This window comes from Myotis lucifugus, unplaced genomic scaffold, assembly GCF_000147115.1.
Source record: "Myotis lucifugus unplaced genomic scaffold, Myoluc2.0 scaffold_2569, whole genome shotgun sequence".
Classification (NCBI taxonomy): Eukaryota; Metazoa; Chordata; class Mammalia; order Chiroptera; family Vespertilionidae; genus Myotis; species Myotis lucifugus.
The window spans coordinates 1,646-13,755 of NW_005873617.1; the positions used below are offsets into that span (position 1 = coordinate 1,646).

The 12,110-nt window shown below is 43.1% G+C and overlaps 1 protein-coding gene across 1 annotated transcript; it reads left to right on the forward strand.

The window, feature by feature from the left end:
• Positions 1 to 204: 204 nt before the first annotated feature.
• On the forward strand, positions 205 to 3,458 carry LOC102439745 (zinc finger protein 260-like). Its single transcript, XM_023749048.1, is given in 5 exon segments — positions 205 to 364; positions 1,312 to 1,966; positions 2,039 to 2,157; positions 2,242 to 3,090; positions 3,172 to 3,458. Coding segments are annotated over 5 exon segments (2,031 nt in total). The 5' UTR covers positions 205 to 243.
• The last annotated feature ends 8,652 nt before the right edge of the window (positions 3,459 to 12,110 follow it).

Here is a 12,110-nt window from a genome sequence, read left to right on the forward strand (position 1 = left end):
GTGTATACGGGAGGCCCAGAGCTCAGGTATCTTTTATCTGCTCAAATGCTTTAATATAGTGGGAAGACAAAATGTCAGTAGGAATATAAGAAGACAGTGGCTTTCATGGGATGAAGGCCTGCTATTTTCTCTGATGTGGAGAGTGGACCGAGCAGATGGATGTGGAGGGTGGGCAGTATGACAGACTTAGAATCTTAGAAGTGAAGCTGATCTTGGGCTGTACTGTCCCTATTATGACAGGATATGAACTTTGAGGACGTTGCCATTGTCTTCTCTCAGGAGGAGTGGGAGCTCCTTGATGAGGCTCAGGGACTTCTCTACTGTGATGTGATGCTGGAAGTTTTTGCACTTGTGTCATCTGTAGGTAAGATTTCCACTTACTCCCAGTGTCATGAGGTGATGACCTCTGTTCCTTTATTCCTCAGGCATAGCTTTCTCTCTCCTGCAGCGACAAAATGGCCTCTGCTAATTTTCCCCACTGTCTTGTCAAATGTGCTGTGGCTGCCAGGAATGAGCTGGGTGGAGAGTCCTGAGTAAAGGACTCCACAAACATCCCTAACACCTGTTACATCAAAAAGTATAGGAAACAGAAAGTCAGGAATCTTCTAGTGAGTTTAATCGGTCCCAGCTTGCACTCACTCTTCATGGGAGGCTGACAGTGTCCATACGCATGGCTTCAACTTCTGCCTGCTTTCTCTACATAAAGGTCCGTTATGCCATGTTATGGTCTTTACTTACATGAACCATGGCCTGTTCTTGTGAGACATTCAGTCAGTTGTTTGTTATATTCTCTTCCCTGAATATGATAGCAAGCTGTGTTGCTCTGGCCCAGTGCTGACCACTCACCTCTTCATCACCTGTTCCTTTGCACTGGTGCCTCTGCAGTATTTTGCAACATTGACTTGCACATGTGTTATGAGGTGCACATACGTGCTAATTAGTCCTTGAAACCAGCTAATCCTTTATTGAATTTTACGTGGAGTAAGACCTAACCAATCTCTTTACAGCTCATCCCCGTCCCCAGCCGACAAGCCGTGCTGAATGCTGTTAGTTGAAGTATTAGCTGGAGACCCATATTCTCACCCATGTGGTGCTTGCCATGTTTGTGTCTTATTTCTGCTGAGGCCTCCCTATTTTGTGATCTTCATTAGCCCAGGAAGTTACAAGAGCCTCTTATTAACACTTCCTGCAAAGCTCTTATTTTCTGACAATTGCATGGAACCAACATGTGATGTGTAATACACTTTTGTAATGGGACTTCCCCTGTCACCACTGTCAACATTCATTTCCTCACCATTTCTCACTTTTCAGGTTGTTGGCATAAAATCTACGGTGATGAGGCCTGTTCTGATCAGAGTGTAGGAGAGTCACAGGTCAGAGATTCTAAGACAGCTCCAGCCACCCAGAAGATCCCTCTGTGTAAATGGTGTTTCTTTGTGTTAAAATATATTTTGGACCTGACTGGGTTACATGCAGCCGACTTTGAGCAGAAAGCCTTTTGTAGTGACACATGTGTTGGAGACTCCTGTTCCTGTGCAAACCCTCACCAGCAACAGAGGAATGAATGTGGTCAGGGGCCCTGGAAACAAGCTATGGAGAAGGCCTCCTTTGTGAGTAGGTCCAACTTCTTATCGTTGGTGCCTTCCACGAGCAGGGAGGTTGGGGAACACTTGCAGTACAACTCAGAGCTTCTCCGGCACCAGGCCACTCCCAACACTGAGGACCTACACTGTGACAGTGAGGTTTCACAGCAATTTCTTGATGGAAATAGTCTTCACCAGTGGGGTGAATGTGAAAACGCTGCCAAACACAACCTGAAAGTTGTTCAACATCAGGGTGTGTGTTCTGGAGAACTGGTTTATGAGTGTAACAAATGTAGGAAAGTGTTTAGACAACACTTAAACGTCATTCAAAATAAGAAAGTCCACACTGGAGAAAAGCAGTATGAGTGTAGTGAATGTGGGAAGTTCTTCAGAGAAAGACCTGCACTCATTAAACACCTGAGAGTTCACACGAGAGAGAAGCCATATGAGTATAGACCTTATGAGAAATCCTTCAGTAATAAGTCTGCCCTCAAACTACACAACAGAGTTCACACGGAAGAAAAGCCATATAAATGCAAAGAATGTGGGATATCTTTTCGTCAATGGATTCACCTCAATCTACATCTTACAATTAACACTGGAGAGAAGATGTATGAGTATACTGAATGTGGGAAAACTTTTACTTTAAAATCTCGTTTTATTAAACATCTGGGAGTTCACACTGGAGAGAAGCCATATAAGTGTACTGAATGTGGGAAGTCTTTTAGCCGAAAATCTCACCTTATTAAACACCTACGAGTTCACACTGGAGAGAAGCCATATAAGTGTACTGAATGTGGGAAGTCTTTTAGCCGAAAATATCACCTTATTAGACACCTATGAGTTCACAGTGGCGACAAGCCATATGAATGCTCTGATTGTGGAAAGTCCTTCAATGGTAACTCCACCCTCAAACAACACCAGAGAGTTCACACTGGAGAAAAGCCCTATAAGTGTACAGAATGTGGGGTGTCATTTCGAAAAAGGGCTCACCTCATTGTACACCAGAGAGTTCACACTGGAGAAAAACCATATGAGTGTAGACAATGTGGGGTGTCCTTTCGTCGAAGGGCTAACCTCACTGTACACCTCAGAGTTCACACTGGAGAGAAGCCATATGGATGTACTGAATGTGGGAAGTCTTTTAGCCATAAATCCAACCTTACAAGGCACTTGAGAGTTCACAGTCTCAACAAGCCATATGAGTGCTGTGAGTGTGGGAAGTCCTTCAGTGATAAGTCTATCATCAAACAACACCAGATTATTCACACTGGAGAAAAGCGGTATGAGTGTAGTGAATGCAGGAAGTTCTTCAGAGAAAGACCTGCACTCATTAAACACCTGAGACTTCACACTGGAGAGAAGCCATATGAGTATAGACATTGTGAGAAATCCTTCAGTAATAAGTCTGCCCTCAAACTACACAACAGAGTTCTCACAGGAGTAAAGCCATGTAAATGCAGAGAATGTGGGATATCTTTTCGTCAATGGACTCACCTCAATCTACATCTTCGAGTTTACACTGGAGAGATGTATGAGTGTACTGAATGTGGGAAATCTTTTACTTTAAAATCTCGTTTTATTAAACATCTGGGAGTTCACACTGGAGAGAAGCCATATGAGTGTACTGAATGTGGGAAGTGTTTTAGCCGAAAATCTCACCTTATTAGACACCTATGAGTTCACAGTGGCGACAAGCCATATGAATGCTCTGATTGTGGGAAGTCCTTCAATGGTAACTCCACCCTCAAACAACACCAGAGAGTTCACACTGGAGAAAAGCCCTATAAGTGTACAGAATGTGGCGTGTCATTTCGTCAAAGGGCTCACCTCACTGTACACCTGAAGAGTTCACACTGGAAAAAAAACATATGAGTGTAGACAATGTGGGGTGTCCTTTCGTCGAAGGGCTGACCTCACTGTACACCTCAGAGTTCACACTGGAGAGAAGCCATATGGATGTACTGAATGTGGGAAGTCTTTTAGCCATAAATCCAACCTTACAAGGCACCTGAGAGTTCACAGTGGCGACAAGCCATATGAGTGCTGTGATTGTGGAAAGTCCTTCAGTGATAAGTCTATCCTCAAACAACACCAGGGTGTTCACACTGGAGAAAAGCTGTATGTGTTTAGAATGTGGGATGTCCTTCCCTTGAAGGGCTCAGCTCACTAGACACCACAGAGTTCACACTGGAAAGAAGTATTAAATGTGCAGGGAATTTTTTTTCTCACTAAGTATAACAACACTGAAGGCGAGTCTTTGAGACCTATTTTTCTGAATTTAAACCCCTTTTAATGGAACATGCACTCTGATATATTTCTCATCGGTTTCAAGTACAAGTGAGGCTTTAAGTAGCTGCACTATACTTGCTAACGTGCCCAGACCTACTACCTGATTGGTGCCACAGTGAGCATTTGTGGCTGAAGATATTTCACCTCTACCACCTGGCTCACCTGAAGAGTGTGCATCAGTCCCAGCCTCTGTGTGCTCAGGGGAAATGTATTCTGTGTTTTCACTTGTGCTTGAGAACATTATGATTACTTCAAGCTCTTGACAGGATCTTCCTTCCTTTCTGACTAGGGAATACATTTGCCTCAGAGTTTGTCCAGACCACCCATCCTCAGCTAAGCAGTGCTACCACTTTCAGGGACATTGTGGGTCTCACATTATGCTTTTATGAATTGTTTTACTTTATAATTCACAAACCTGCAAATTGCTTACTGTCCTCTGTTCTGGTTTATGATCTTTAGTAAAGATGTTTTTTCTTTCGTAACTTTGTTTTTTTAATTTCACTGTCTGGATGATTTGATACAAAAGTTGTGATCTATTATCATGGCAAGATGAACAAATATGGTGGGCTCCCAAACTTTCTGTGCTTTAGAAAGCTATAATAATGTCAGAAAAGTCACTCTTTGTCCCAAAATGGCTTATTTTATACCACTGACCAAGGCAATGAAAGAAAGTTTGCATAACTTTGTGGTTCCAATTTTCAGCCTGGTGCCTCTAATGTTGGTGAGGTCAGTGTTCCACAAATGGAAGAGTCGTTTTTTGTGCTTCTGTCATTGTTCTCACATTATCCTCTGATGAGTTGTTTTATGTCCTAATTCACCACCCTACAAACTGCTTGTTGTCCTCTTTTCTGGCTTATGATCTTTTAGTAAAGGTGTTTTTTGCTTTTGTACCTTTAATTTTGAGGGTTATATTCACTGCCTGGGATGATTTGAAAGGATAGTTGTGATCTGTCAGCATGGAGAGGGGAACAATATGGTGGGGTCCCAAACTCTATGTGCTTTGGAAGGCACATTATAATGGCAAAAATCCCTCTTTGGCCAATATTGCTTTATTTTCTATTGCTGACCAAGGCCTTTAAGGAAAATCTGCATGACTTTTGGTTCTAATTTTGTAGCCTGGTGCCGGTATTATTGGTGAGGTCAGTGATCACCGAGAAGAAGAGTCCTTTGTTGTGCTTCTGTGAACAATATGGATTATATTCTCTGTTCATAGTATGTCTTACGTACTGCAAAGGAGCCCTGAGCCATGTTGTGTGAAATATCACAGGCTGGTTTCATTTGTTGTAACACTGTGAAGTGCAACTAATATTGGGATAAACACTGTTTTCATAGTGAGTGGAGGAGACATCAGTATATAGGATGAAAATTGCCTCTTCTGAACATTATTCACAAATGACCCAGTCCTGTAGCTTCTTTGTTCTTTTTGTAGCTGAAGTGATTGGTTGCGAAAAGAATCTCATGTTTTTGGGGCTTCCCTGGGCCCCTCTATGGTGTTCACCTCAAGGCTATCACAACAGGCAAAAACTCAAAGCTAAAGGAAGGGTAATCGTATAATTAGTCCCAGGTTGTGTGTTTTGTGACAATTCAGCATTCCTGATCGTTCTGTTTTCTAACAACAAAGGGATAGCTATGTTTTTATTTGGATCCACAATTAAGGCTTTACTTGCTAGGTGTACTGGGTAATGATGGTGGATTTTGTAATCAAAGAAACCATGATAATTTCAAGAGAAATATCAAAAATGCTTTATTCAAAGTAATGTTCATCACTAGCTGCACATTTCCTCCATCTTTCAGGTAATTTGTGGATACTGTCCCAATAGAACTTTTTCTGTTTTGAGGCAAACCATTCAGAGACCCAATTTTCCATTTCTTCGTACGTGTTGAAGTGCTGCTCAGAAAGTGCGTGTGCCAGCGAGCGGAACAAGTAGTCATCTGAAGGAGCAAGGTCTGGTGTATATGGTGGTTGGGTTAATACTTTCCAGGCAAGATCTTTTAATGTGTCTTTAACTGGTTTTAAAGTGTGTGATGATTCATTATCATAAAGCAAAATTACATTGTCGTATTTTCTGGCACAGTCTGATCATTTTGTAATCAAAGCGTGGTTCATATTGATTATTTGTTGTTGGTAGCAATCAGTATTAACGGTTTCACCTGGTTTTAGAAGCTTATAATATACCCCATCTTCCTGATCCCACCAATTCTTTCCAAAGTGATTTAGCCTTGCAGTCGATGTTGATGGTTGACTTAGATCAACCCATGATTTTGTGCATTTGGGATGGTCAAAATGAATCCACTTTTCATCGCCAGTCACAATTCGATGCAAAAAAATACTTTCTTTTGTGCTGTTGAAGCAACATTTTACTGATGACTTTTCGGGTTTCCATTTGTCTTTCTTTCAGTTAATGTGGCACACATTTTCCTTCCCTTAAAATCTTTCCCATTGGTTGTAAACAATCAGAAATTGTTTGCTGAGCAACGTTTAATCTTTCTACAAGTTGTTTGTGTTTGACACGCATCTTCATCCAATAATGCTTGTCATTTTTGGTCTTCAAACTTTTTCGGTTGACCTGGACGTTCTTTGTCTTTCACATTGAAATCATCACTTTTAAAGTGTTTACACCAGCATTCACAAATATCTTGAGATGCTGCATGTTCACCATAACTTCCTGAAGTATACAATAACTTTTTCTTCAAAATAAAGTAATGAATTAAAACTTTCCGAAAATGCTTTTTTTTGCACAAAATTCGACATTTTTAAGTGTAAAAATATCTATGATGTTATCACCTTCAACAGATTTGACATGAAATTTTGAAGTTTGTTGTCAATACAACAAAATGGCATGCATATATATCAACATATATGCAACTCCATCTATTGAAAAAAAAAAATGCATTATGAACTGGTACACCTAGTATGTATATGTATAATGGCCATGCAACCAAAAGCACTTTTCTAATGTGTACTAATTAGTGAGGCTGAACATATGGATAAAGCTCAGAAACTGTCAAATGTAAAATATGCTTCTCTGTTACCCATACCCATGGTGGGGCAAAAGTATGCTTACAGTTGTGAGTATGCAAACCCCAAAATTTATTTTCTCATTTTAACTAACTATATATATATATATCCTATATAATAATAGACAAACATGGTAATTAGCTGTACCTCCGCTACCCTTCCCATTGGCTAATCAGGGCGATATGCAAATTAACTCCCAACCAAGATGGCGGCCGGCAGCCAGGCAGCTGGAAGTGAACGGGAGGCTTGCTTGCTTCAGTGACGGAGGAAGCCAACGTTCCCCGCCTGCCACTGCCGGCCTCTGAGCTTGCTCTCTAAGAAACAATGTTACAAATATAGAAGCTAAACAAAACTCCAGTAACCTGCTTTCAGCCAGTCGGACCTCAGAGCTGGAGTTGAAACAGTGTTTCGATTATAGAACTCAAACAAACCAGATGCCTGCTTTCAGCCAGCAGGGTTTCAGCCAGCAGGACCGCAACAGTGTTACAATTATAGAACCCAAACAAAGCCAGTACCTGCTTTCAGCAGCGGAGGCCTCAGAGCTGGAGCCAAGCCTCAGAGCTAAAGCTGGCCCAGAATTGAAAAAAAAGAAAAAAGGGAGAGGTTGGGAGCTTCAGTCACCTGCCAGCCTGAAAACGGCCCTCAGCCAAACTGGCTAGGCACCCCAGTGGGGACCCCCACCCTGAAGGGGGTGTGACCAGATGCAAACAGCCATCATCCCCTCACCTAGGCTGGCCAGGCACCCAAGTGGGACCCCCACACTGATCCAGGACACTCTTCAGGGCAAACCAGCCGTCCCACACCCATGCACCAGGCCTCTATCCTATATAGTAAAAGGGTAACATGCCTCCCAGCACCGGGATCAGCGGAGCCACGAGGACTCCTGGCCCCTGGAGCAGCGTTACAGGGGCCAGCGCCCAAACCCCCTGATCGCCCTGCGGCTCTGTGTGTGACAGGGTGCGGGGCCACAACCTCCCTATCCCCCCTGCTCTGTTCGTGATGGGAAGGCGCCCAACCCCCTGATCAGCCCTGCTCTGTGCCTGATGGGGGGAGCTCCCCATCCCCCTGATCGCCCTGTGGCTCTGTGTGTGACTGGGTTCAGCGCCCCAACCCCTTGATCAGCCCTGCTCTGTGTGTGACAGGGTGTGGCGCCCCAACCCCCCACCCCCCACTGGCCCTGCTCTGTGTGTGACGGGGTAGAGCCATAACCTCCCCATCAGCGCTGCCCTGAGTGTGACAGTGGCCGCTCCCCAACCCCCTGATCGGCCTTGCTCTGTGGGAGATAGAGGGCGGCACTCCAACTCCCTGATCCGCCCTGCTCTGTGTGTGACAGGGGGCGGTGCCCCAACTCCCCTATCGGCCCTATTCTGAGCGTGACTAGGGGTGGCATCGCAACCTCCCGATCCTCCCTGCTCTGTGCATGACAGGGGGTAGTGCCCCAACTCCTCAATCGGCCCTGCTCTGAGCACGACCAGGGGCTGCCCTTAGGGATTGGGCCTGCCCTCTGCCACCTGGGAGCAGGCCTAAGCCAGCAGGTCGTTATCTCCCGAGGGGTCCCAGACTGGGAGAGGGCACAGGCCGGGCTGAGGGGCCCCCTTTCCCCCCTGAGTGCACAAATTTTTGTGTACCAGGCCTCTAGTTTGTGTATGTGTGGAGATATATATATATATATATATATATATATATATATATATATATATATATATAGCTAATATGCAAAGTATCCCTTTGGGAGTTTGATTGATCCCTATGACATGCGCTGACCATCAGGGGGTGGCGCAGAACGAAGGAAGGCCCTGGCCAATAGTTGGCAGCTGAGGAAGGAAGGCCCAGATTGGCCCTGATCACAGGCCAGGCGTAGGGACCCTTCAGCCAGCAGGGTTTCAGCCAGCAGGACCGCAGCAGTGTTACAATTATAGAACATTTATTTTAAAATGTATTTTTATTGATTTTTAGAGAGAAGGGCAGAGGGAGAGAAACATCAATCTCCTGCCTCCTGCACACCCACTACTGCAGATCCAGGCAGGCAGGTGCCCTGATCTGGAATCAAACCAATGACCTTTCAGTGAACGTGATCATGCCCAATAATATAAGACACAGTAGCCATAAGAGTTTATACTTTAATTAATTATTAACTGTTGTATTATTTTCAATAATAACAATTCTAAACCTAGTTTTACACATCCTGTATTTACCTCTTGCCCTTTTATACTCTTCTGGATTCTCTAGCCTTCCATACAGCCATTGATTTACTTCCTCTTATAATAGATTAGTTCATATTTTTCATAATTTTATAGGCACTATAAGCTGTATAATTTTTAACAAACTATGACTTCTTGCTACACAGGTATTTTTAGATTCAGCAGTAATGTTTATGTAAATAGTTAATTTTTTATTGCTAATAATGTTGTATTCTATGGAAAACCACTTTATCAATTGATCTGTCAATTGTTTCGGTTATTTCCAAATTTGGGGTTTTATAAATAAAACTGCTGGAAATATTGCATTCAGTTCTTCCTACAGGTGTATGTTTTATTTATGTAACTGTTGCAGTGTCGGTGAATGTGTTATATTTTAAGATATGCAGATCTTTGATCTAAAATGGTCATTTCCTTTGCCTTCCCAGACACCAGAGTAATGAAATTTCCAGGTTTTACATTACCTGCCAGCACATGTGATGGTTATTTTTTTTAAATAGTAGGCCAGGCAATGACTACACTGTTAACTTTTTTTTGTTCTAATAAAATTTCCCTAAGAATTTTTGATGGTGAGCATTTCTTCTTGCATAATTTACACTGTCTTTATCTCCTTTGTTAAAATGTCTGCTCAGAATCCTTTGCCTACTTTTTAAGTTAATTTATTATTCTTACCAATAGGAGGAGAGTGCAGCATCTAAGACATGGGTTTGAGTTTCAGTCCTTCCTCAAGTACTCAAGTGACTTCTTTGCCTTATGGAAACATTGGATTTCAAATCTAGAAAGAAAATTGTTTTTCTCAACTTTTATCCTATGGACAATTAATAGCCACTCATACCATACACTTATAAGTTTAATCTGCATTATTAACATTCTCCACCAGTGTTCTTTAAGTCTAAACATAAAATAACACATTAAGTGAAGTCTAGGTGTGTAGTATTTCTCAACTTCCCTGGTGTAAATACTCTCATCATCACCAGGTTCAAACTGCCAAAAAATGATGACATAGAACATGGACATGATAAGATATTTCAGTAGTACATCGTTATATTTTATTTTCAGCATACTGATACAGTAGCAATAGATGTGCTCATGAAAATTTATGAAACAACTGAATTATTGGGAAGTGGCAAGTATTAAACATTTTTAAAAGTTTGATATAAGTGTAGTTGATTTATAGTACACATTTTAACAACGTATATATTAAAAATATGTTTTTACTGATTTCAGAGAAGAAGGGAGAGAGATAGAAACATCAGTGGTGAAAGATAATCATTGACCAGCTGCCTCCTGCATGCTCCTACACTGTGTATCAAGCCTGCGATCTTGGCTTATGCTCTGACCAGAATCCAACCTTGACTTCTTGGTGCATAGGTTGTACTCAACCAGTAAATAATATTGGCCAGGCGAAAACACACTTTTTAACAAACTTTTATGTTTTCATTCATGCCTTCATCCCTGAAACCAAATCCTCCCCTTTTCAGTGCTTCCTAATTGGCATATGACATTACTGCTGCAAGGACATAATCTATCTTTGTAATAGCGTATTTCAAATATATCCATATAAAGAAAACACTTACAAAACTTCATGAATTTTAGTCTAGTCTTCCATCACTATCTCTTGTCCCAGTGGTTCTGGTATCTATCTCTTCTCAGATACATTAATTATTTTACTCAAAACCCCTGGTAAGTTTTTCTCTGGCCAGAGCACTCAGTTGATTAAAGCATCATCTTAATAACGCCAAGGTTGCAGGTCCTATCCTCAGTCAGGGCCCATGGAAGAACCAAGTAATGAATGTGTAAAATTAGTGAAACAACAAATGGGAGTTTTTCTCTCCGTATTCTTCTCTCTCACTCTAATCAATATATTTGTGTGTGTTTTCACCAAATGAGTCAACACATGTGAACACCATCACAGACCAGGCAGGAACTCTGTGGTGAACCAGCCATAAGGGTTCTCATGAGGGCAGAGCTCACAGTGAGGGAGTGGACAGGAGGGGAGGGGCCCTGCTGTCAGTGTGGAGGGTGGGGAACTGAGCTGAGCTGCACAGTCACCCACAGGTAATTATGACATCTGAGCTCCCTGAGACTAACCCCTAGGGGGCTGGGGAAAGCTCTGGGCCTGGACATGGGCTTTGTGGTCTCGGCACCATCCAGCCAGGGGTTGAGACGGGGGCTATTTTGGTTTCAGGTAGTGGAGGAGCCCAGATCCCTCTCAGGTGTTCCAGAACAGCTCCTGATACTTGAGGCCCTCAAATCAGTCCACCTACATCTGAGCAGCCCACACACTCCCCTGAATCCCACAGGCATTGTTTGAATCTCTCTATTTTTGCATTTCTGGGTTATTTTCCACTTTTATTTCATTAAAAATACCACCACCTACCCTGTCCTGGGGGTAGCATGGATTCTCCAAGAAATGGTGCTGTGTATTTTCAATGATGAGACCATTCTGCAGTACAAGCATTTCCAGAAGGGGAGGCTTGGTCTCAACATGATACCACACTGGAAGATGCATTCCAGGTGGCCTCCACCCTCCATAAGTTTTGCTTGTGCAGGCAGACTCTTGCACCTGAAGTGAGGTGATGGCCCCTGCACTGTGAGGGACAATATACTGTGGGATGTGAAGAGAGGGTAGGCCTGGGACAGGATTAGTGATAGGGTTTCCTGCCAGCCTGTGGGGGAGGGTACATTGTGTGTGTGTCCTGTGGCACAGTCTGGGTGGCTCCAGCCCTGTGTGTGTGTGTGTGTGTGTGTGTGTGTGTGTGTGTGTGTATCCGTGTCCCTCAGGGTATGCCCATGACTACAGTGTGGGTCTGTGTAAACCTAGACATAAGCCCAGCACCTGAGTGCCCAGCAGAGGCTGGGAGTGTTCTGCACCTGTGTGTTTCTGTGCTTGGGTTATCTGTATGTTTCTCTCTCAGTCTGTGCACCCACACAATGGGCACGTACATAACAATCTCCGTAGAGGCATTTTTGAGGCACCCTCCTCTATATCAATATGTTCCTCTTCCCCACTCCCAG